Below are 27,816 nucleotides of genomic sequence, written 5' to 3'. Positions count from 1 at the left end.
GATCTAAGAATCTCTGACAAGGAATATTTAATTTCACGTAAATGGGAATTTACCCATTTACCATCTTTTAAACAAAACTGGAACCAATAATATTATGGATCATTTTTGCACAGTCATGTTTCCAAGATGGCTATGCCTCTGAATCTAAGAATATGTGCAGCAAATAAGACTATTAGGAAAGATAAATCAAGTTAGAAGCAGTGAGAGTAGGAAATACAGAGTGGGCCAAGTATCTCCCCTTCATGCTAATGCCTTTCAAGGCTTATATACTATTAATACTTCCTAGTCTACCTCACATTTATCACCCTTTTTGATTAAGTCCAATAGTAATTGAAACCTCCAGTTTACCATTCTCTAACATGAGTTTTTATGTTTTATCTTTGTATCTCCAGCCTCTAACAAAATGCCTTATACATAGTACGTGCTCAAAATAATTAATGGATTTATTCATGCATTCTTCGTGAACATTTTTTAAGTACCTATTATGTATAAGTTATTAATTAATGAAGAAATTGTTTTATGACACAATAAAGTGTGTGTGTGTATGTATATATATATATATATACATACACACACACACATATTTATTTCTTGGTGAGGAAGATTGGCTCTGAGCTAACATCTGTTGCCAATCTTCCTCCTTTTGCTTGAGGAAGGTTATTACTGAGCTAACATCTGTGCCAATCTTTCTCTATTTTATGTGGGATGCCTCCACACTGTGGCTTGACAACCAGTGGCAGGTCCGTGCCTGTGATCCAAACCTGTGAATGCCAAGCCACTGAAGTGGAGCACATAAACTTAACTACTAACACCCAGGCCAGCCCCTACAGAATCTAACTTTGACTATGTATTTACTACTATCAGTGAATTTTGCACTACACCTTTTTATGTTTTTATGATGTTGATTAGTATACTTTCACTCCAAGAGCTCCCTTCAGCATTTCTTGTAAGGCAGTCTAGTGGTAACAAACTCCCTCAGTTTTTGTTTTTCAGAAAGTCGTCATCCTCCTTTCATTTCTGAAGGATGATAGCTTTGTCAGGTACAGTGTTCTTGGTTGACAGTTTTTTTTCTTTCAATATTTTGAATATATCATCCCATTCTCTCCTGGCCTGAAATATTTCTGTTGAGAAATCCATCTACCATCTTATGGGAGTTCCCTTGTATGTAACTTCTCTCTTTTCTCTTGCCCCTTTTAAAATTTTTTCTTTCACTTTTGACAGTTTAACTATAATGTGTCTCAGTGTAGCCCTATGCAGGTACAACCTATTTGGAGTCCTTTGGGCCTCATGTATCATCTATCTGAATGTCCATCTCTCTCCGCAAGTTCGGAAAGTTTTCAGCCATCATTGCTTCATATATATTTTCTGCCCATTCCTCTTCCTCTTCTTCTGGAATTCCCATAGTGAAAATGTTGTTTCTTTTCATTATGCCCCATAAGTCTCGTAGGCTTTCTTCACTTTTTTCCATTCGTTTTTCTCTCTGCTTCTCTGACTGGATAGTTTCTAACATCCTATCCTCCACGTTGCTGCTCCTCCTTCTGCATCATCAAGTCTGCTTTTGAAACTCTCTATTTAATTCTTCAGTTCAGTTACTGTATTTCTGTATTTTTCACCTCTAGGATGTGTTTGTTGTTGTTTTTTTTTTTTTTGATGGTCTATTGCTTTGAAGATCTTCTCATTTCTTTTATGCACTGTATTCCTAATTTCATTTAGTTGTCTGTGTGTTCTTGTAGTTCATTAAACTTCTTTAAGAGGATTATTCTGAATTCTTTGTCTGGCAATTCATAGATTCCCATATTTTTAAGAGCAGTTATGAGAGCTGTACTAGTTTCCTTAGGTGGTGTCATATATACCTGGTTTTCATGATCTTTAGTCCTTATGTTGGTATCTGTGCATTTGAGTAACTGGGTTTCTCTTCTAGACTTACTAAGTTTGCTATGGCTGACGGATCTTCACCAGTCAGCTCAGTTTCAGTTTCTGGGCATGTCTGCTGGTAATGTCCTTGGGCAGGTGAGGCCTGCTATTATGGTCTATTTTTTTTTTTTTTTTAAAGATTTTATTATTTCCTTTTTCTCCCCAAAGCCCCCAGGTAAATAGTTGTATGTTCTTCGTTGTGGGTTCTTCTAGTTGTACCATGTGGGACGCTGCCTCAGCGTGGTCTGACGAGCAGTGCCATGTCCGTGCCCAGGATTTGAACCAACGAAACACTGGGCTGCCTGCAGCAGAGCGCGCAAACTTAACCACTCGGCCACGGGGCCAGCCCTATTATGGTCTATTTTGGGGCAAGAAAACCGTTTGAGCTCTGAGGTTGGAAAAGGGGGAAAATGCCACTGGCTAAAAACAGCTGGATAGGAATGCTGGCTTGGTTCCCTACTCCTCTGAGGCTGAGGCTGTAGGAACGGCTCCCTGCTTGCCCAGATTCTCTGGTTAGGATTAGTAGATAGTTAGGACTGGGTTCTATACTCATTTGTAGATGAGGCTATGAATTCGCTTCCCTGCCCTGGCAGGTCAGCAGGACAGGACCCAGGGCCTGTTGGGCTCATTGTTGGGGACCTGACTCAGGCAGGAGCATGCACTGAATTCCCTGGTCAGGTGAGGCCACCAATTTTGCTCTACAGGCAAGGAAAGCCAGAGGCTGTGCTCTCTGTTCAAGTGCCACTGTAAGCAAGGCTATTGGATGGACTATGCAACTTCCCATCAGCTCTGGCTGGGTTCCCTAGTCAGGCAGGCTGGAGGCTGTATTCAGTAATGAACAGGGCCACGAATTCATTTCCCCGCCTGGGCATAGTGGGAGAAGCAGCTCTAGGGCCGGTAAAGCTCCTTATTTGTTGTTATTAACTCAAGCTGACCCATGCCTCAAGTTTCCTGGCCAAACAGGTCCACTGGCTTTGCTCTGCAAACTACTGGCTCTGTCTGCCCTTCTCTTGGTTTGAGCACTGCTGGGCCACACAACTTCCAGGTGTTCTCACTAGCCCTTTTGTTCAAATGGAACAGGAAGCCACAGCAGGTGGGTGGACCTGTCTTCTCAACTCCCTTGCCTGAGTGGCAAGGGGAAAGGCCGCTCCAGGCAACTCTCAAATTCCCAGGCAGGCTCTCACTGGGAGAAGCTGAGAGCGACTCTAAGCCTTGGCTATGGTTAATCCTCCTGCCTGTGCATAACACAGGAACCTTCCATGCCCAGAAGTAATTTTGCTCTGGGGGTGATCAGCTCTGCCCACCCTGCCTCTCATCTCAAGCAGTGCTGGCATACATAGCTTCCAGGTGTTCCTGCCAGCTCCCCTGGTCAGATGTGGGCAGCAGACACTTTCCACAGTGAGCTGGGCTGCAACTCAGCTCCTTGTCTGAGCATGGGCAAATCAGGGTCTACGGCTGACAAAACTCCTTCTCCAACAATCCAAATCAAGCAGATCTGCATCCTGCTAAGTTCCCTGGTCATGGTGCACCAATGACTTGGTTTTACAGACGAACAAAGCCACAGGTTGGGATTACTGCTTGGCACTATAGGTGTGAACTCTGTCTGCCAAGATCCATGTGCTGGTTGTTGCAAACCCCTCCTGCTTCTCTGTCACAGACTCTTAGTGGTTCAGCCCTGCAGATTCCTCTACAATCCCTGTGGAGTGAGATCAGAGTACCAGCTCCCACAAGGTGACCCACAATTCTGGGAGAATTGGTTGTCCTGCCTGGGTTCTCCTTTTCCCACTGGAGGAACCAGAGGCTCAGAGGAGACTCCTCTGCGTGGTGCTGCACTGGCCTGGGGGAGGGGCAAGGCAGTCAACATGTAGCCTTTTCTCTTACCCTTCTAATGCAGTCTTTTTTTGGTCTCTGTAGTGCAGTGGGGTGCTTCAGCCTCACCCATGTGTTCTAGGATTCTCTCAGTGGTGTCTTGCTCTTGAATAGTTGTTTGTTGGTCTTCTTGTGAGGGGAATGAAATCAGGAACAAGCTATGTCACCATCTTGGTGACATCACTCCATTCTTGCCATTTTAAAGTTTCTAGCATGTTTTCAAATCCCATTTTTTATACCGATTTGGGAAAACTAAATATCTGAGGCTTTTGAGGTCAATAACATTTAAAAATCATGGCAAAAATGGCCTTCAGTAATAACACCAAATTCTTAGGGTATTTCCTCCTTAAAGCAGGTCTTCATTAATTCATAGAGATGTGAACTGTCAATTTTTTAATGAGAAAGTTATTTTTCCCCTCATAATGAGAATAAGATTGAAAAATATTTAAATATATTCTTATAAAATATATAGGGTATAATCGAGCTTATACTGCAATCTGAACTACCTTAATCCCTTTTCTGTAGAATTTGTATTTTCAAAATACAGAAGAATTAACAAATTATATTTCTGACTCTCAGGATTTGGGCCTAAGAAGATTTTAGAATTTTAGGCTTCTAGGCCTAAAAGATGTTTCTCACTAAATCAGTACAATGTGACAAAACAAAACAAAACTATAGAAAATATAACAAATATGGTTTCCAAAACTTATAAAGTTTTTACTGTAACTGTCTCTAGTCTTTCTTCTTAGTTGACACTTAGAAACTGAAATGCTCTAGAGTTTTTTTAATGAAGTAGAGTTGCTTACGTTTCCCCCTATTTCATATCCCTTTCTCAAAGTCACTCAGGCCTTCTCCAAAGTTTCTTTCTCCAGAAAGTTTTCCTCAAATTGTCAGGCTACACTACATCATGCTGCAACATTAGAGAGGCAGGCCTCTCTAATAACTCCTAAACTCAATCTCAAGCAGGAATTAGTTACACTTGAATCATACGAAATAAAAGATATTTGACAACTTATGACTTACAGAAGTGGCACTTCACTATGGTTTAAACTAATATATTTGATGGAAGTCAGTAAGTGACTCCTACCTCAAAGTACTTCCTGCTCCCCACAGAGAAAAGTATCATCTCAGGGCATTTTTCAGACCTTAACGTATATATTATCTTTCATTATGACTTTTAAGATTTATTTCTCTTAGGTTTTATTACCTTTCAACTGGTAGCTTTCAGAAGGCTAGCATGAGGCTGGAAAACAGGGAGAGCTATATTAGCTCCAAAGTTACTTACAATATTGAAATAAGAATTCATTCAATATTTATTGAGCACCTACTATGCATCAGGCACAATTCTATAATGCTATCAGTATGCTTTGGGAAATAGTGTAAGGTATCTACTGTAGTAGTTTTGGAACTCATTGTTTTTCAATACATGTTCTAATAAGGAAAATAACACTAAAATATATTTCAGAGGGTCCTATAGGAGAAGAAGAATAAAATAAAATCCGAAGACTATCTTAAAGTAAGACAGACTCAAACAAACAACTGTATTTGTCAGGCAGAGCAGCTAATGACTTACTTTGGATCTGGCGGTCCATCTGACAGTGGTTTCATTGACAGTTTACACAATGACCTGAATACTAGAAAGGCATCCTTTTGTAAAATGTGGGAAAACTTAGCACCAGGTGAAGGTCCTGAAGAATTTCCAGATTCCTAAAGAAGTTAACATACCATGTAAATAAAGATATTTACCAGTGTAAAATCATTTCAGCCTTCTATTTATTTTATTCAATTCAGTAATAAGTGGGGTTCTATTGGAAAGGAAACCAGACGAGGTATTTGCCACAATTTTTCTTTAATCTGACATGCTACTCCCATCCCCAACAATAAAACCTTAAAAAATGCTTTCTTTTAAAATATTCCCTCCTTGCCACCAAATAAACTTAAAATTTACCCAGTGGATACTACAATTCACAAAAACTAGTACATCATCCTCTGACATGATACCTCACCCATGGCCTAAACTACGCTTTCCACTATCTGTCACTGGGTATATTATGTTTTTGTCCTATTTTTTATCTACTCTGAGCAGATAGACATAACACAAGAGAGATATCAAGCAATGTTTAAAAGTTGTTAATTCACAAAGATCAACAAAGCCAAGAAAACTTACCCCTGTGTATGGGGCAATGATTTACAGTAGGACTCCCTTATCTAAAAGGATAAGGATAAAAACAAAATATAGCGTAGGAAGGATGAAGAGGACCTATCACTACCATAGTGTGGACTTCACTGTAGCCCTGAACAAAGGTAAGATGAAGTTCTCTAGATTTCTAAAAGTTCTTTCTTGTTCTATGACACCAGAATTATCCTATGAATATGTGATTAAGAATATTCTTTATAAATGTAATTTCAATGAAAGGGGAGTGTAGGAAAGATGTGAACACATGAGATACACCTCAGAGCTGGAAATATAGCTATCAATATATTAAGGAAATAAACCACTTTGATTTATATCAATGAGAAAAAAATCCAGTTTTTATTTCCCCAAAATGAAATCAGCCAGCATCATCAACTGGATATATTCACCACAAAGTGCTGATAGCCTATAAATTTGTAAGATTAACATTTTTTCCCCCTATTTATACCTGAGTGTCATTGGAAGAGACAGACAATCTGTCGTCAGGTAAGGATGGTGTATATGCAACAGAAATTGGTGTTCCTGGAATTCCATTTGCTTGAATATTTTCACTGTCGCTACCATCCTCTATAGTTCCAATGTTGCCATCTGCACTTGGATTTACAGCAGTCCTTTCTCCCATATCTAAAATAGTAAAAATAAAAAAATGCAAATATACCTGACTTAACTGAAGTGTACTAAAAAAGCATCAAGTATTTAAAATGAAACAGTGGCAGAAAAGCAACGTGAAGTAAGATGCATTGGCTCCATTTAAAGTTTAGAATACTTACTAGTAAGTAAGTATGCATTTGGAATACATTCAAATATGATCCTTAAGTAGCTCTAGCAATCAAACACTCTCAGCTGATGAAAGGGATGTGCCAGAAATGAGACTTGCTTTTAGTCTCTATCAGCATTTACTAAACTGAGTTCAAATGAACTACTAATGACTTAAGATGTTAAGAGAAATTCTTTGAAAAAAATATCCCATTATCAAATAGGTTAGGAAAATGCTGGGAAACTTGTTTCTTTGTTACAGTCTTTAATCTGCTGATATGCACTGAGCCCTTTCCAAAGGGGATATACAATATGCAGTGTTTCCAAAATTTATTTTAGCATGAGCCCCCCTCTCCTTTTTCAGAATACCTATTAATACCTCTAATAACTATATTCTTAGGAACACAGCTATGGAAATAATGGCCTACATCCATGAATATTTTTCAGTATGTCACTCTGAGTAATCATACTTATAATTAATATAAACAGAAATAAATGACTTCTGATAGAACATAGACAACGCAAATAACATCAATTCCCAGAACAGTCTAGGTATAATATGCTACTTTAAAAAATGAACAGATACATGTCTATGGCCAAAACTCAGTGGTTGGCTACCTGGTAGGAAACTGCTCCTTTCATGCTACCAATTAAAAGAAACTATAAGCTTTCATGAGGAAAATATACTGTACTGTAAGGAGCACAATCTTGGAATATGAAAGACCTGTGTTTCAATCATGTCTCCACCATTTAACTCGATAAGTAATTTCATTTTTCTTCACCTCAGTTTCTGCATCAGCAACAAAGAAAATAATGTCTATGAGAAACCACCAAAACACACACACACATACACACACGAAATATATAAAGAACACAATTCGTTCTCAATAACTGGTAGCTATTATTAATTTTGTTGATAACTAATAACATGTTCCCAATTTTCGACTGATTCAAGTAATGAAAGGAGTAGCAGCTTCCAGTATCCCTACTCATCTGAAGCTGCTTCCTACTCACCAAATTAGATTACCCTCAGTAGACTTAACTGAATAATTCCAAAGCATGTTTTGCAATTAACAAGTGTTACATGAAAAATATATTCATTGATAGAATATATCTGGGAAACTCTGCATTACACAAACAAAACAGTTGCTTTGCCAGCAGACCTCTTGAAGCTTTAATATGATAATGTTTGACATGCTAAATACTATTACAGCTTTTAATATATACATATCTTACACATATAAAGAATGTTTACCTATATACGCAAAGAACTCTCTGGAAGAAGTCACAAAAAATTTAATAATGTTTATCAGAAACTGATAATCATTCCCCAAAACACTTATTTCAAACCTTTTCCTCTCTGCACCCAATTACATTGCCTCCCAACTGCCCTCCTCCACCTTCCTTTTTTTTTGTGAGGAAGACTGGCTCTGAGCTAACCTCTGTTGCCAATCTTCCTCTTTTTGCTTGAGGAAGATTGTCATTGAGCTAACACCTGTGCTAACCTTCCTCTATTTTATGAGGGACGCCACCACAGTGCAGCTTGATGAGCAGTGCTAGGTCCACGCCAGGGATCCGAACCTGCAAACCCCGGGCTGCTGATGCAGAGTGCATGAACTTAACCATTACATCACCAGGCTGACCCCTCCAGCTTCTTTTAACAAAGGACTTCTACCTTCTACTTAGCCAAGAAGTAGGTAATTTAACATAGGCTTCCTCATTCTCCTTTGCTCACCATGAAGTTCCTTCACATCAACAATATCTTTTTCTTCTCTCTCATTTCAGGGGAAAAAGTATCTCTTTGCATTTCTAAGGTGAACCAGTCACTTGCCCTCAAATCCATCTCTTCTTGCCTTCAGTAGTATCTTCCTTCTCTGAGTATTTTCTTGTAATTATGTTTTCAATTCTGTGCACATGACTACATCTTCTCCATTACTCAACAAACATACTCAAATCTCTTTACTCTAAAAATAAATCTTCCTTCAACTCTTGCCACACCTCAGCTACTGTCCATTTTTCTCTTTTTATCAAATTTCATTGATAACACTTTCTTTCTTCCCTTAGGAAATTCCTCAAAGGAACTGAAAACATTCTCTGACTTTATTTTCAGACTTTGAAGCCAGACATCCTTGGGTTGGAATCTTCACTTTAGCACTTCCTACAAATCAATCTCTTGGTGCCTCAATTTTCTTATATTTAAGAAGAGAATAATAACAGTATCTAAATATCCCAGCAATTGGGGAGAATTAAATGAATAAATGCAATTAAAGCACATAAAATCACTTGGGATAGATAGAAAGTACTTAACAGAGTTAGATATTACCATTCTCCATGTTTTCTCTAAGTCTCCCTCTAATTGTCCCCTAAACACAAGTACAGACTTCTGTTTTCAAGGTGGTAAACTGACCCAACTAATTTACCTTCTTCTTTGATGAATCCCCACTAAAATTACTAAGAAAAATATAACCAAGAGATAAAGTTTATAACAGCAGTGGAAGACTAAGGAGAATATGATCAATGGACCAAAATCCTGGAGGAGTTCCTAGAAAATGACAGGTTCAGATTAAGGGAAAAGTCAATAATGTTCAAATGCCTGTGATTAAACACATGTGAAAAACAGGTCTGCCTGACAGTGGTTGAGTTTTACCATGTGGGTTCTAAAATACTCGAAAACCTAGAATGGCAAGAGCTATGGAGTAGGAGGCAAGATGTGAATCAAAGAGCTTGGAAAACCATGCTAACATCTACCAACAGAGCTGTTAGCAGCCATGATCATCCAGACTGTATCTGAGCTCTGCCTGCTAATTCAAGTGGAGGATTTGTTTGGTAGGTCTCTTAAGCTAAGAAGTATAGTAGGAGGGGAGAGAGCAGTAACTAGGAATGCTGCAATAAGCACAGAAGAAAAACCAACTGAGTAGTGCAGTAAAATCTCAAGTTCTAGGCTCCCACTCTGTTTCTACTTAACTACTGCTAATTAAAGCCCTAAGTGAATGAAGGCAGCCCTAAGATTCTCTGGCAAAGGCTGGGAGAGTGGAAACAAGCCAACATGTTTGAAGAACCCCCCAGAGCCTAAAATACATAAAATGTTCATATAGCATTTATCCAAAACTTCACTTGGCTTCGGTTTGCACTGACAACACAGTAAGTGAGATAAGCAAACACAGCCCAAGGACCACTAGACCACACCCTGCTCAAGGGATTCATCTGCTTTGTAGTCAGATCTCAGCTCAGAAATGAGGTCTGCCTTTAGACTGCAGTTACCTCACAGACTCTGCAGAGGAAGACCTCGTGGGAAAAGGAAAAGAAATGCACACAATTACTGAGAGAGCTCTTTACATATTGATCAAATCTAGTCTTTCTTCTCTATAAGTAGGCAGAAATGTAAAGTCTACAGCTCAAACGTAAGGACAAACTCAGTAATCTGAGCAAATGGTTTCCTGGTGAAACAAATTCTATAGCTGGAACAATTCTAAGTAATACTCTGAGTGATAATGAAAGAATGCTAAATCAATAAAAAAGGGCAAAGTGTTATGAAAAAAGCAGCTCTGAGAAAAACAGGTGGTTCTTGGAGACAAAAAGGTAATTACTGAAATAAAAAACACTGGGAAAAGCAGTAGAGAGAACACTAATGAATAAAGTAGTTAAAATTGGAAAACCCCTTGTACCATTCTTTCTGAATGTAGACTCCTAATACAAAACAGGGGAAATCAGAAAAGATTGAAAGAGCAATGAAGGACATGATGCAAAATACCCAACAAGTGCATAGTGTGAGATGTGGAAGGGAAGAATGGAAAAGATGGAGGGGAAGCAAAGACGGGTAGGAAAATCACTAGAATGATGAAAAATTGTTAAAACATTCAACAGCTAGTCCTGATTTAAAAAATAACAGCAGGGGCCGGCCCCATGGCCAAGTGGTTAAAAGTAAAATCACACCCAAGCACGCACACACTCATATATACATAAAAAGATAAAAGCATCTTTTCATGAACTAGAAATAAAGAAAACTTACTTAACTTGAAAAAGAGTATCTTCCCCAAAACAGTAGCAATTATCAACTTAACGGGGAAATATAGCAATAAAGTTAAAAACAAAATGAGGATCCTTGCCACCATTAACACTATTCAACATTTTCTAGAAGTTCAAACCAATGTCATATAACAAAAATGAGGGAACAAAAATGAGGTATAAACACTGTAAAGGAAGAAACAAAGACAAAATAGCATCATTGACCTAGAAAAACCCAAGATAACAAAATGAAAATCTTTTAGAAACAATATGAGAGTTCAAAAGGTGAATAAATAGGAGATAAATATGGAATAACAAGGGTTTTTCCATACTCCAAATAAATTAGGAAGTGGGGGAAAAAAGACCCGTCCAAAATACTATCAAATCTAAAACAAAAAACTTAGAAATAATTTAAAAGGAAATGTGTAAGAACCAAAGGAAGAAAACAATAAAACTTCACTGAACGACATAAAAGCTTTGACTAAACAAACTCATGTTTCTGGATAAGAAGATCCAATAGTGCAAAGAAGATATATTTCCCTCAAGTTAATTTCTAAACACAACACAATTCCAATTACTAAACAAACTTATTTTTGAATTTAACGAATTGGTTTTAAGTTCATGTAGAAGAATACATTTAATAGATATTTTTTAAAAATGGGGAGGAGGCACTTGCACTATAAAGATCAAAATGTACTACAAAGTTAAAATATTTTAAACAATTCAACACTGGGTAAGAAAAAATAGCTCAATAATTGTACAGAAAACTCAAACAGAACTATTTGGGATAAAATTGGCATTTCAAATTAACTGGGAAGGAAGGATTATTCCATAGATTATAATTGGCTATCCAATATCACACCATATAGAAAAATAAATTTCAGAAGAATTAAAGATCTAAATTCGAAAAATGAAAAAAGTATTAGAAAATCACATAGTAGAAGATTTTTATAATCTTAGGGTGGTAAAATTCATTCTAAGCAAGACAAAAACAGACTTGAGAGAGGAAAAGACACTATTAAATTTTTTTCTGTGGTCAAATATCTGCTCAGAACCATAACAACATGAGCAAAGGTAAAACAAAACAAAGACTGCATGGAAAAGATATTTACAATACACTGAGAAAGGGTTAATTTCTTAATATGAAGAACTCTTGAAATAAGAACAAAAAATCAAAACACTAAACAGAAAAACAGACAAAAGACATGAACAGGCAAATCAGAAAAGTATAAATAATCCATAGATACTCAGTTGGACTGCATGAAATTGTAAATACTTGACCTACAAAAATAATGACTGCTTCCTATGTTTCACCCTGCAGATAATCAAAGAAACATAAACTAGAACAATAAAACAGTCCATCTACCAAACTGACACTAAACCAAGAATTGTATATAAATTTTAAATGTCCATATACCTTGATCAAAGTATTCCTTTTCTAAATAAATTTATCCTAAAGAAAAGTACAAAAAGATATCTATAAAAGAACGCTCATCAGAGCAAGTGTTTATAAAAAGCAAAAACCTGGAAATAACCTAAGTGCTAGTATTAATAGGAAATTATTTAATAATTATTTAGATAAATTATGGACCATCAATATGATGAAATACAAATTGACATGAAAGGAAAACATAATTTAGTATGTGAAAAAAGCAGATTATAAAACACTAAGTACAGTATGCTCCATTATATATATATATATATATATATATATATATATACAGGCATGCATGAAAAAATTTTTTTAAAAAACTCTTTATTGGTGCCAGCCCTGTGGCTTTGTGGTTAAGGTCATTGTGCTCCGCTTCGGCAGCCCCAGTTCAGTTCCCGAGTGCAGACCGATACCACTGGTCAGTGGCCACGCTATGACAGTGACCCACATACAAAACAGAGGAAGATTGGCACAGATGGTAGCTCAGGGTGAATCTTCCTCAGCAAAAAAAAAAAAAACCTTTGCAAATAAAAACACCATATTAAGGTCAAAAGACTTGGGCAAACAATAAACTGAGAGAAACTATTTGTTAAAATACATCAGAAACCTAATATATAAAAGAATCTTAAAAATTAAGAGAAAAAAGAATAAAAACACGATAGAATGAACAAAAGACACGAATAGATGACTCCTTATAAAAAGATACACAATGACCTTTACACATATGAAAAAGTACTTAATTTCACTCAGAAATGCAAATTAAAACCAAACTAAGATAGGTTTTTCACCTACCAGGGTGGCAAAATTCAAAACCTTAAACTCCACTGGGAGCTGCAGAGAAAAAGGCTCTCTCATACATTGCTAGTAGGAGTGTAGAAGTACAAAATGGTACAACACCTATGAAAGGAAATCCAGCAATAGCTAACACATCTTCATATTCATTTACCACTTAACCCAGTAATCTCACTTCTATGAATCTGCCCTGAAGACAAATCTCCACAAATATGAAACCACACAGATGCACATGGTTTTTCACTGAAACATTATTTGTGATAGCAAAACACTGGAAATAACCAAAGTTCCTGTCAATAGGGGACTGGTTAAATAGACTATGATACAGCCACATAAGAGAGTACTATGTGGAAAGCCTAGAGAAAAAAGAATACGAAAAATCTCTGTCAACAGAAATAGAGCGATTTCTAGCACATATCAGGTGAAAAAGAGAGAGACACAAAAGATATACAATGGTTTAGCAAAAATAAAGGAAAATAATATAAGTATCTGCTTATTACTTCTCTGAGGGAAACACACACATACACACACAAAGGATAAACTAAAAACTAAGGCAAGTGGTTACCCAAGGAAGGTGGGTGAGAAAGGGAAAGAGTGGATAGAAGAGTTCTCTGAGTAAATGTTTTATGTAATTTTAACTGTGAATCATGTAACTGTTCTTCAATTAAAAAAAAACAAAATTAAATCAATAAAGTAGTTAACACAAGTAATATATCCTTAGTAGGATATATTCTAAGTACACATATAATTGCAAAGAAATCTTGAATATTTTTTTCTGCTTTTTCTCCCCAAATCCCCCCAGTACAAAATAGTTGTATATTTTAGTTGTAGGTCCTTCTAGTTGTGGCTTGTAGGAGGCCGCCTCAGCACCGCCTCAGCAGGGCCTGATGAGTGGTGCCATGTCTGTACCCAGGATCCAAACCAGCAAAATCCAGGGCTGCCACAGTGGAGTGTGTGAACTTAAACCCTCGGCGACGGGGCCGGCCCTGAAATCTTGAATAGGTTTGTTGTCAGTAATGGCATATTGTTGTTGACAATCTGGGTTTTCAATGTTGGAAAACAGAGATACAAATATGAAATGCAGGAAGATGAAGAGAAACCTTGTGGCGCTGGATGTGAACTGGAACTACCAATATGAACTTGTGGTTGTATGTCTCCCTATCTCTTTCCATTGGAAAGGCCTAGAAATATGATATGTCAGTAGCAATGAGCACACCTAGTACCTAGATCTTGGTCTCTAAATACAATTAATTGCCCACTAAAAAGAACAAGGACTCAGAGAACTAGCTGATTCTAGGGCTGGGGCAAAGGAAAGCTGAAGGTGAACCTAGAACATCTGACTGTTCAAGAAAACAAGGAAATGCTGGAAGACTAAGGGAATCACATCAAAAAGACATAGGTATGAGCAGGCTTGAAGGGATTCCTACTGGTCAGATCAGGAACAAAGAACAACAATGGTAAAGGATCATAATACACTGAATAATAAAAGAATTCATGAGCTCACAGTATAATTTTTTTGAAAAGGGAAGAGTTTTTCTCAATAGAAAAATACCAATTAATGTTAGAATTATGAAATCACTATACTGCAAACAATATAATATCTAAGGTAAGGCAAGTATCGTCAATGGATGCTAAAACCACTCAGTGAATGGATCATCATATGATCTCAAAGTATCACTCTTACTTATTAATTATAAAGGGAAACATGTTCCTGTACAACGAAGTGGGCTGGTGGTCCATCATCTTAACCAAGTGAGCAACATTATCAACAACAGGGGGGTAACTTGTTATTATGTACCAATTTAAATGACACAAGAAGCATTAATATTACCTATGTAATATTCTTGCCAAATATGTTTAATCTAAACCAAGAAACCATTATGTCAGTCCAGAATGTGGAACATTCTACAAGACAACAATTTTATACATTTAAAAAAAACAAACATATGAAAGATGGGGAAAACCACCAAGAGGACTTGTTCTAAACAAATGAGACCAAAGAGACATAATCAAATGCAGTGAGTGTACCCAGATTGGGTCCTGGACTTAAAAAAGTAAAGGAAGGCACCATCCCATTGGTATAGTGGTTAAGTTCATGCACTTTGGTTCGGTGGCCCGGGGTTGGTGGGTTCAGATCCCAGGGGCAGACCTATACACTGCTCATCAAGCCATGCTGTGGTGGCATCCCACAGACAAAAACAAAGGAAGACTGGCATGGATGTTAACTCAGGGACAATCTTTCTCAAGCAAAAAAAGAGGAAGATTGGCAACAGAAGTTAGCTCAGGGATAATCTTCCTCACCAAAAAAAAAAGAAAAGAAAAAAGATATGAGAGACACATTTTGGGACAACTAAATTTTTAAATGTTTATATATTAGATATTCTTGAAATAGTGTTAATTTTCTTAGGTGTGAAAATGGAATCGTGGTTAAATATGAAAATGGCCTTATTCTTAGAAGATACATGCTGAGGTATTTAGGGGTAAAGTGTCATGATGTATACAAGCAATTTTCAAATGGTTCAGCAAAGACAAGAAAAAAAACACACACACATATACAGACATACAACATGTGTGTAAGTCTATTTAGAGACATAAAAGAAATGTAGCAAAATTGCTGGAAATTAGTGAATCTATAGAAAGGGCATACAGCTGTTCATCATACTGTTTTTTGAACTTTTCTCTAGGTTTGAAAATTTTCTAAGTAAAAAGTTGCAGGAAAATGAGAGAATTTTCACTTTACACTCTGCATTCACATGTATTAGAGACTGGAAAGTTTTTTTCTGAAAAGGCCAAGAGAGTAAACATTTTGGGCTTTACAGGCAATATGGTCTCTGTTGCAACTATTCAACTCTGCTTTTGTAGTGCAAAGGCAGTCACTAGAGGCAATACACAAACAAATGAGCATGGCTGTGTTCAAAACAAACTTTATTTACAAAATAAGCAGTGGACCACATTTGACTCATGGAAAGGGTGTATCAAACCCTGATATATAAATTATTAGATTTTTAAAGAATGCATAGGCACACAATGCTTGCTTTCTTCCCTGACTGAAAGTGTACGGGCGTTTTCAAAAATTTATACTTCCCAAGATCACAGCCTCTTCTTTAGTCTCTACACTTTCCTATTTGGTAATCTTATGGATTCAATTACAAATTTTAACAGAATGGCTCCCATCTACAGCACCTCCTTTGATATTTCTTAAGCCAGAGTTCTATATTTCCATTACATATGTCATAAACATTTTCACATGGATGGTGCACCTGCAGGTCCAATTCAATGTCAACATAAAAATTAGTACCTTTTTTCTCAAGCCAACTTCTCCAACACGATTCAATTCTACTAATAGTACCACCATCCACCTCCCCTTTTAGACTCAAAAACTGGGACACCACCTGCACTGAAAAGAGTTAACGTAGCAGGCTTGAGACTGCCTATCCTTAATACGCTTGCTTGCAGGATTGGCCCTTGGCATCTGGGAACTTACACTTTGGAAGGGTTCCCACTATTCCCAGGGCTAGTAAGCATGGCTGACGGTGCCTAAACTCTTTGTACAAATAATGTGCTTTATGCTGAATACCAGCTTTCCTTCTGGGAATCTGGAATTTTGGTACATGCAGGTAGAAGGTGCCTACACGCCCAGCCCCCAATAAAAGCCTTGGGAATCCAGTCTCTAAGGAGCTGCCCTGGAAGACAACACTTTATAATTTGATACGGGAGGAATTAAGAGCTTTCTGTGTGACTACACCGGGAGAGAACTCTTGGAAGTATGCTCCTGATTTCCTCCAGACTTTGCCCCATACACCTTTTCCCTTTGATGATATTGCCTTGTACCTTTACATGGTAATAAATCATAGTGATGAGTATAACTACTATATATAATGAGTCCTGTGAGTCCTTCTGTTGAATCATCAAACCTTGAGGTAACTTTGGGGACCTTTGACGTACATTTTCTCTTTTTCACTCAGGTATTTAATCAGTTTCAAAGTCTTCTTGATTCAACATACATTATCTTACTTCTCATTCACAGTTTTCCTCTGCATTTCCACTGTTACTGTCCTATTCAGGATTGGATTACTGAACTGATCTCCTGCTGGACTTCCTATTTCCCCACTTTGCTCCTTAAAACATAATTCTAAACATTTCACTTCTTAGTTCTAAAATCTTCAATGGTAACTCATTTTGTCATAGAATGAAGTCCAATATCCAGAACCTGGAATTTATAACCATCCATTGGTTAGCTCCAAACTACTTCTTTAATCTTATTTTCTATTGAATGACATTACATACTCTATACTTCAGCCAAACCACCACCTGCTAATTCCCAGGTCATTCTCTCCTCTAGACTTTAGCTAATAGAGATTCCAATACCTTAAGTACCATTCCCCATACCTGTGTGAATCCATACAGTCTAAATTCAAGTGTCATGATCTCCTACATGAAGCCCAGCCCAATCACTTTAGTTAGGAATAATCGCTCTATTTTCAGAATTTTAACAGGATTTTAGCTGTTTCATTCTAATGGCACTTATCATTTTATACCTTGAATTAGTCTTACATACATACATTCCAGAACCCTTTTCCTCCAGAGCATGTTCTATCTTGGATTAACTTTTGTAAGCCCCTAAAATGCCACACAACTGTATGTACTTCATAAGGATTTTTTGAATGAAAAGATGAATAAAAAAGGAAAAAATGAGGAGGCCAATCAGATGAATGCCTGATTCTAGTGTTGTACTAAGGAAGGAAATACAGCCTTAGAAATAATGTTGTGTGAATTAAGTATGGCTGAAACAGTACAATTATCATTCAAGAGCCATACTGTACATTAAGTCATCCCTCTAGAAGTATATGTAGCAAGGTACTATGCTTAATCCTGTGCAAGAAACCATGAGTAAAACAAACTTCAGTGGATTGGTCTCAAATCTAATCCTATCTATAATAATATTTATGAAAAACTTGAGTGAAATTCCTAACAGACCTCAAAACATTTTTATAATACAATCCATAACATAGGATCTGAACCTATACCAACTATGACTTGGTTGTGATGATAAAGGCATAAGAAATCACAATTTTTCCCATAAAGATATGAAATACTCAAAACCAAATCAACCCAAACATTTTCCAGTTCATAAAGTTTAGCACCTTTAGGAATATCTGGGAGAATATACCCTTAGCCCTCTCCAACCAAACACAAGAACAAAAAATAAAATGATTATAAAACCTTTTTTAATGGGAAACAGTAGGTTTTTATAAAAAATTATATCTGAAGCTGGAGATAAAAAGGAGTACTCTTCTATACCCAAAGATTCCCTTAAATATTTTTTTATGCACATACTCTCTAATTTGAGAAGGAGCTTATATTTTTGTCCTTTTTGTGCAACACATTATAAAAACAGCCTCTAGACCAGAGTGACATCAGCATCATTGGGGAGTGAACTCTTCCCATATTCTCATCCCTAAGATACAATGAAAAAGACATTCATAAACCAACAGAGGACATTCATACAATACAAAAGATGTCTAAGAGAGACACACAGCCAAATGTCTGAAGGTGGAGGTGCTGGTCCCCCAAGGAAGAAGTGGAAGGAGGTAAGGGGATCTCCTCTCCATCCCCCAACATCAGTGACCTAGGGTGCAACCACAAGCAACTCTGAGAAAAGATGGGGGAAGGGCAGCTTGCCACAGGAACACTTTCGCTCTCCAAATTCCATCACAACCTGTGGGAAGGCCCAACACAGGGGTGGGTAAGCTATTGCAGGGGTGTCTCCATCAAGTCAGCACCACAGGAGAGCAGATAGTAAGAGCAGAGCAAAAACATCCCTGAGATCATACATGAAAGAAAGCGCCCCTACAACCACTCAGCACTCCAGCTCAGACAGTTGGCCAGAGTGCCCCTGCATACATTAGAAAAGCAGCAGCTGTGAGCGAACAAGCCAGAAATCACAAATGAGACCTGTTAGCATAGATTCTAAGGACAGACACAGATGCCAGGGACTGCAGTGGGCTCAGAAGACACAGCTCATGATCTCCCCCCAGTGGTGGTAGGTGGAATCTGCAACCAGATACTATCATTACACAAAGGCACAGATCCACGTCATTGAACAGTATAAAGAAACATATTAATATTCCAGACCAGAAGATAAATATCAAGCAACCAGAAGTCAACCCTGAAAGCACAGAAATTTACAATCTAAATGACAGAGAATTCAAAATAACTATCATAAAGAAAGTCAATGAGTCACAAGAAAATACAGACGGTTCAATGAAATCAGGAACAAATTAATGAACAGAGGGAATTCTTCACAAAAGACATTGAAACTATAAAGAAAAACCAATCAGAAATGTTGGAGATGAAAAACAAAATGGAGGAGTTAAATAAAAATCTGGACACTCTGAAAAACAGAGCTGATTTATGAAGGACAGAATTAGTAGTCTGGAGAACAGAAATATAGCAATGCTTAAGATGGAGGAGGAGAGAGAACTAAGAGTAAAAGGAAATGAAGAAACTCTGTGAGAAATATGTGAGTCAATCAGGAAATGCAACATAAGGATTCTAAGTAGTGAGAGGGAGACCAGGTGAAGAACGGAACTGAAAGCTTGCTCAAAGAAATAATGGCTGAGAACTTTCCAAACCTGGGGAAGGAGCTGGAAATACAAGTAAAAGAAGCTAACAGAACTCCTAATTATACCAATGTAAAAAGACTTTCTCCAACGCATATATTAATAAAACTGGCAAAAGCCAATGATAAAGAAAAAATATTAAGGGCAGTAAAGCAGAAGAAAATAACTTACAAAGGAACCCACATCAGGCTTTCAGTGGATTTCTCAGCAGAAACTTTACAGGCTAAGACAGAGTGGAATGATATACTCAAAATTCTGAAAGACAGAAACTTTCAGCCAAGAATACTCTATCCAGTGAAAATATCCTTCAGATATGATGGAAAAATAAAGAATTTCTCAGATGAACAAAAGCTGAAGGAGTTATTGTCACAAGAACCCCCCCAGAAGAAATGATGAAGAAGGTCCTCATATCTGAAAAAAAGCCAAAAAACAAAAACAGAAAGGGTTTACAAAGCCTTGAGCAAGGAGACAGACAAAATCATAAAATTGCAGCTCTCTATCAGAACAGGTTAGCAAACAGTTAATTACAATGTTAAAGATACAGGGAACAAAAACATCAAAAATAAATATAATCTTATCACTTTAACCACAAACTCAGAACACAAGATGGAATAGGTTGTGACAACAACAGCTTAGAAGGGGAAGTGTAAAGGGATGGAACTGGCATAGACTAAGGAAATAAGAGGCTATCAGAAAATAGACTACCTCATCTACGAGATTTTTTTATACAAACCTCATGGTAACCACTAAACAAACAATCAGAATAGAGATACAAATGATAAATAAAGAGAAAAATGAGAAAATCACCATAGGGAACTACCAAACTGAACTGGAGTCCAAAATACACAGGACAAGAAACAAGGGAAATACAGAACAAAAAGAAAAAGAGTGATAAAATGGCAGCATTAAGCCCTCATATATCGATAATCACTCTAAATATAAATGGATTGAATTCTCCAATCAAAAGACACAGAGTGGGTGGATGAATTAAAAAACAAGACGCAACAGGGGCTGGCCCTGTGGCCGAGTGGTTAAGTTCGTGCGCTCCACTGAAGGCAGCCCAGTGTTTCGTTGGTTTGAATCCTGGGCGTGGACATGGCACTGCTCATCAAACCACGCTGAGGCAGCATCCCACATGCCACAACTAGAAGGACCCACAACGAAGAATATACAACTATGTACCAGGGGGCTTTGGGGTGAAAAAGGAAAAAAATAAAATCTTTTTAAAAAAAAAAAAAAAAACAACAAGACCCAACAATATGCTACTTCCAGGAAACACATCTCAGCTCTAAAGACAAACAAAGGCTCAGAGTGAAGGTATACAAGATGATACTCTAAGCTAATGGCAAACAGAAGAAAGCAAATGTTGCCATACTTATATCAGACAAAGCAGAATCCAAGATAAAAAAAAAGGCAACGAGAGACAAAGAGGAGCAGTATATAATGATAAAAGGGATAATGTGATAGGGTGCTCCTAACACAGGAGCATCAAGTACATAAAGTACATAGCTACTAACAGACCTAAAGGGAGAAATTAACACCACCACAATAATAGTAGGGGACCTCAACACCCCACTTACATCAATGGATAGAAAGTCAACAAGGAAATAGTGGAATTAAATAAAACACTAGATCAGATGGACTTAACAGATACATGCAGAACACTCTATCCAAAACCAGCATAATAAACATTCTTCTCAAGTGCACAAGGAACATTTTTGAGGCTACACCATATGTCAGGGAACAAAGCAAGCTCCAACAAATGTAAGAAGACTGAAGTCATATCAAGCATCTTATCCAACCATAATGCTATGAAGCTAGAAAACAATTACAAGAAAAAAGCTGACAAAGTCACAAATACGTGGAGACCAAACAACATGCTACTGAACAACCAATGGATCACTGAAGAAATTAAAAGAGAAATCAAAAAGCATCTGGAAACAAATGAAAACGAAAATACACCATACCAACTCATATGGGATGCAGCAAAAGCAGTCCTAAGAGGGAAATTCATAGCAACAAAGGCCACTCTTAAACAAACAAGAAAAATCTCAAATAAGCCATCTTAAACTATACCTAACAGAATTAGAAAAAGAACTAACGAAGCCCAAAGTCAGCAGAAGGAAGGAAATAATAAAAAAGTAGGCAGAAATAAATGAATTTGAAACAACAAAACACACTGTAGAAAGGATCAATGAAAGAAAGAAGTGGTTCTTAGAGAAGATAAACAAAATTGACAAACCCTTAGCTAGACTCACTAAGAAAAAAGAGAGAGAGCTCAAATAAATAAAATTAGAAATGAAAGACGACAAATTACAACAGATACCACAGAGATACAAGGGATTTATAAGAGAATATTATGAAAAACTATATGCCAACAAATTTGACAACCTAGAAGAAATGGGTAAATTCTTAGACTTACACAACATCCCAAAACTGAATCAAGAAGAAAGAGATAATATGAATACACCAATGACGAGTAAAGAGATTAAAACAGTAATCAAAAACCTCCGCAAAACCAGAAGTCCAGGACCAGATGACTTCTATGGAGTATTCTACCAAATGTTCAAAGAAGATTTAATACCTATCTTTCTCAAACTATTCCAAAAGTCTGAAGAAGACAGAACACTTCCTAACACATTTTATAAGGCCAACATCACCCTGATCTCAAAGCCAGACAAGGACAACACAAAGAAAGAAAATTACAGGCCAATATCGCTGATGAACATAGATGCAAAAATCCTCAACAAAATACTGGCAAACCGAATACAGTAATACACTCAAAAGATCATACACCATGATCAAGTGGGATTTATACCAGGAATGCACATCTGCAAATCAATCAACATGATACACTACATCAACAAAATGAAGAATAAAAAGCACATGATCATTTCAAAAGATGTAGAGAAAGCATTTGACAAGATCCAACATCCATTTATGACAAAAGCTCTTAATAAAAATGGGTATTTAAGGAAAGTGTCTCAACATAATAAAGGCCATATATGACAAACCCACAGCCAACATCACATTCAATGGGGAAAAGCTGAAAGCTATCCCTGTGAGAACAGGAACAAGACAAGGGTGCCCACTCTTGCCAGTTTTATTCAATATAGTACTGGAGGTTTTGGCCAGAGAGATTAGGCAAGAAAAAGAAATAAAAGGAATCCAAACAGGCAATGAAGAAGTGAAACTCTTGCTGTTTGCAGACGACATGATTTTCTATATAGAAAACCCTAAAGAATCCATGGGAACACTATTAGAAATAATCAACAACTACAACAAAGCTGCAGGGTACAAAATCAACTTACAAAAATCAGTTGCATTTCTATATTCTAATAACCAACTAGCAGAAAGAGAACTCCAGAATAGAATCCCATTTATAATCACAACAAAAAGAACAGAATATCTAGGAATAAACTTAATCAAGGAGGTGAAAGATCTATATGATGAAAACTATAAGACATTATTGAAAGAAATCAATGATGACATAAGGAAATGGAAAGATATTCCATGCAAATGGATAGCAAGAATAAATACAGTTAAAATGTCCCTACTACCTAAAGCAATTTAAAGATTCAATGCAATCCCAATCAAAATCCCAGTGACATTCTTCACAGAAATAGAACAAAGAGTCCTAAAATTCATATGCGGCAACAAACGACCCCAAACAGCTAAAGCAATCCAGAGAAAAAAGAACAAAGCTGGAGGAATCACAATCCCTGACTTCAAAATATACTACAAAGTTGTAGTAATCGAAACAGCATTGCGGTGGTACAAAAACAGACCTCAGATCAATGGAACAGAACGAAAGTCCAGAAATAAAACCACACCTTTAAGACAGCTAATCTTCAAGAAAGGATCTAAGAACATATAAGGGAGAAAGGCAAGTCTCATTAATAAATTGTCTTGGGAAAACTGGACAGCTACATAAAAAATCATCAAAGTAGATCACTATTTTTCACATACAGAAAAATTGACTCAAAATGGATCAAAGACTTGAAGATAAGACCTGAAACCATAAAACTCCTAGAAGAAAATACAGGCAGTATACTCCTTGCCATCAGTCTTAGAGAGATGTTTTCAAATACCATATCTACTTGGACAAGAGAAACAAAAGAAAAAATAAACAAGTGGGACTTCACTGGCCTAAAGAGCTTCTGGAAGGCAAAAGAAACCAGGAACAAAATGAAAAGACAACCTACCAACTGGAAGAAAATATTTGAAAATCATATATCCAACAAGGAGTTAATCTCCAAAATATATATATAAAAAACTCACACAACTCAACAACAAAAAACCAAACAACCTGATCAAAAAATGGGCACAGGATATGAACAGACATTTTTTCCAAAGAAGATATACATATGGCAAAAGGGCACATGAAAAGATGTTGAACATCACTAAGCATCAGGGAAATGCAAATCAAAACTACTCTAAGATATCACCTCACAGCCGTTAGGATGGCTATAATCACTAAGACAAAAAATAACAAATGTTGGAGAGGATGTGGAGAAAAGGGAACTCTCATACACTGCTGGCGGGAATGTAAACTGGTGTGGCCACTATGGAAAACAGTATGGAGATTTCTCAAAAAATTAAAAACAGAAATACCATGTTACCTAGCTATCCCACTACCAGGTATTTATCCAAAGAACTTGAAATCAACAATTCAAAGACTTATGCACCCCTATGTTCACTGCAGCATTACTCACAATAGCCAAGAAGTGGAAGCAACCCAAGTGCCCACTGACTGATGATTGGATAAAGAAGATGTTATCACACACACACACACACACACACACACACAGAGAGAGGAATATTACTCAATCATCAAAAAAGACAAAATTGTCCCATTCACAACAACATAGATGGACCTTGAGGGTATTACGTTAAGTGAAATAAGCCAGACAGAGAAAGACAAACACTCATTCACTCATTCAATCACTCATATGATTTCACTCATATGTGGAAGATAAACACATGGACAAAGATAACAGTTTAGTGGTTACCAGACAGGAAGGGGGTTTAGGGGTGGTCATAAGGGGTAAAGGGGCACATTTATATGGTGACTGACAAATAATAACGTATCACTGAAATTTCGCAATGTTATAAACTATGATCACCTCAATAAAATTTTTAAAAAAGTCTCTCTAATCACATAAAATACCATTAAGAGAAGATAACCTAATTTCAAGTACAAAATACTACCTCCAACAACGATGTTCACCATTTCTTCTACAATGCTCTGTACAATGTCTTGTGGCTTTTCCTCACAGTCATGGTTTTCTCCATCATACAAGATATCATTTTTAGATAATGCTTGAAAAAAGAAAAATTCAAGAAAACATTATTTTAATTTTTTGGAAACTTCTACTGAACACTGATAATGAAAAACTTTCCTAAGAACATTAAGAATAAAAGAAAAAAAATCAGACAGATATCTGAAACTAGATGAAAGTGTATGTTAAACTTTCCAACTTATAACCAAATCAAATTTAAAAATATTTTATAAATTTAAGTCAATTTTAATGATTCGTTTGACAAGCTATTAAATGATTATCCAACTTAAGGGAATTTTCTAGATTATTCCTTTAAGAACCAAAATTTTTAAAAGTATTTTGAATGAAACGTTTCTAACATGTCCCACATACTTATCAAATAATATATTAAATTTAATTAAAGCTTGTTTTGACTCATTAGGCTCATCAATAGCAAGCTCATTATTCTGCTCTAATATAGTAAGTTCCTTGAAGAAGTAGAGATAGGGCCATCTGGGCCTCCACCAGTGCCTTCTAGCCCTTCCTTACTATTTCTTCCCCAATTTAACTTTAATCAAAAACACATATAACTGCCAATCAGAACTTCCAAACAGCATAAGAGAAAGTGATAAAACTTGACATTCCAGTTAGCTTGTATAAACTACTGCACTATCTTTATCTATTTATTTTTATCTTTTATCCTATCTTTTATAGGATTCCCACCAGATTTTTTGAAATGCTGAAAATGTCTCAGGAAGGCTCAATTAGCACTTTATGATGCTTTGGGATCCAGGACCCTGTTCTAGGAGCCACTTCCCTCCACCAAATGGCATCAGACTGCATATTAGCTGATAGTGCTGCTGTCTACACCCCTGCCCGACTCACACTTCTATAAAGGATCGATATTTCTAATTCTGGTTTCCAGAAGCATGCCCTCCCTATTGTTCACTGCCCCTAATCTATTGTTTGCTGCATTCTACATAATATTGAATGCCACAAGGGGAAATCTGATAAATAAGCATGTCAAATTAGTAACCTTATTTTATTTTAAAAAAATCCAAATACAGCAGCATTTAGACTCTTCTGTGGAGTAAAAACATATAAATTCCTTGACAGATAATTTTTCCACCATTCTTAAGCTTTGTATTTCTGTGCTCTAGTTGGCTAAAATTACCTAGAATCTGAAAATCAGAGGATCAACATACTATACAGTCACTAAAATGTGCACAAAATGATTAGTGCACCAAGAATCAATTAGAGATTATCTAACAGAAATGGATCAGAGTAACAGTGAATAATATTTATTACACATAGGAGATGAGTAGAGAAGTTAACTATTATATCCAAAGTTACATAGCTAGTAAGTGACAGAGATGTGGTTCAAAGCAGGTAATCTAACTCCGGAGCATGAACTCTTAACCAATGGGTCTCAGGAAGAATTTTCATTTATATCAGCTGTTGGGAGAAAAACAACATTTAAAGCCAAAATAATCATGACTATGCCATAGGGAATTATGTCTTATTTATAATTCTGTATCCTATAAGGTACCTACAGTGGTACCTCATACACAGCAGATGCTTCCATTCCTTGGGTCTCATGTCATGTTTGTTTCTTCTGTCAGAAAATTTCCTAAACTTTCTAGATAACCAATTCCTACTCCTATTTATCAAGATTCAAGTAAAACACTGCTTTCTTTACAAAGGTATTCCCTAACTGTCCTTGGCAGAATCACCTTATGCATGCCACTTTAAAAATATTTATCACATTGCATCTCATTTATACACGCCTGACCATCGGGGCAGACCATGAGCACCCTAAGAGCAATGGCTGTATCTCTATCTACTTTTTAACCCCAAGTCCTAGCACAAAAGTACCGAGGTCACAGTATGCTAAACAAATGTTTGCTGAAGGCACGGATGAAGGAACATACAAAGTCCCAGCTTTATTAGAGATTAGCCCTTTGAGCCAGTCCCTTTAAGCTCACAGTAAAAGCAGGGGAAATTCTGGCAACACCAGGCTAGAAAAATATAAATCATATAAGCAGTACAGATTTACTATCAACTTGATTACTGTGAATGATGGGTTTATCAAAATTATCCTTTTTAAAATAAATAGTAAAGTACTATTAAAAATAGTAAAACAGTGGGGCCGGCCCGGTGGCGCAGCGGTTAAATTCACACATTCCACTTCTCGGTGGCCCGGGGTTCGCCGGTTCGGATCCTGGGTGCGGACATGGCACTACTTGGCACGCCATGCTGTGGTAGGTGTCCCACATATAAAGTAGAGGAAGACGGGCATGGATGTTAGCTCAGGGCCAGGCTTCCTCAGCAAAAAGAGGAGGACTGGCAGTAGTTAGCTCAGGGCTAATCTTCCTCAAAAAAAAAATTAAAGTGAAGTAAATTAAACTTAAAAAAAGAAAACAGAAATAGTAAAACAGCATCTATTCGTGCCACTGCTGATGTTCATGCCACTATTAACTTATGGAAAAGATGTGTTACAAAAAGAAAAATCAAGAGCTGAAAATATATTATTCAAGTCTTTCCTCAAAGTGAAGTAAAAACGGAGAATTCAGATGAATTGTAACTAAGCCCTAACCATACTCATTCTTCACAACCATACTGGATAGGCAAGAGAATTTCCATCATCTTTTGACACCAAGCTAAGGAAAAACAAAGGGAACAGCCAAATTCCCTGGTAGTTTTATAGAATGGCTAAAGTCGAGAATAATGTCTGAGGGGAGAAACAACTTCATGTGATTATTTTTACAGAAACAGATTTGTAAAATAAATGTGTGTAATTTAATTTCTGTAATCTTGTAAATTTTTTCTTATAAGTCGATTTACTTATGAAAAAATACTGGCAGAGAACATCTCAATTTTAGTGATTCATACACATCGGGATATAAAAATAAATGAAATTATTTTTTATGTCAGGTGGTTACTCAAAAGATTTTTTTATATTTAATTTCA

At 36.8% G+C, this 27,816-nt stretch overlaps 1 protein-coding gene across 1 annotated transcript in view; it reads right to left on the bottom strand.

Moving 5' to 3' along the window:
* Window positions 1-27,816, bottom strand: part of ARFGEF1 (ARF guanine nucleotide exchange factor 1) — a 149,238-nt gene that overhangs the window by 66,702 nt on the left and 54,720 nt on the right. The window contains exons 7-9 of the mRNA XM_070631516.1: window positions 24,797-24,907; window positions 6,426-6,601; window positions 5,357-5,490 (exon numbers count right to left, since the gene is read on the bottom strand). Of these exons, the coding sequence (XP_070487617.1) occupies window positions 5,357-5,490; window positions 6,426-6,601; window positions 24,797-24,907 (421 nt within the window). The remainder of the gene's footprint in view (window positions 1-5,356; window positions 5,491-6,425; window positions 6,602-24,796; window positions 24,908-27,816) is intronic.

The sequence above is a fragment of the Equus przewalskii genome, chromosome 8 (assembly GCF_037783145.1).
Source record: "Equus przewalskii isolate Varuska chromosome 8, EquPr2, whole genome shotgun sequence".
NCBI lineage: Eukaryota > Metazoa > Chordata > Mammalia > Perissodactyla > Equidae > Equus > Equus przewalskii.
Note: the sequence above shows the minus strand (reverse complement) of the source record. Positions and strands in the feature narration are given on the sequence as shown.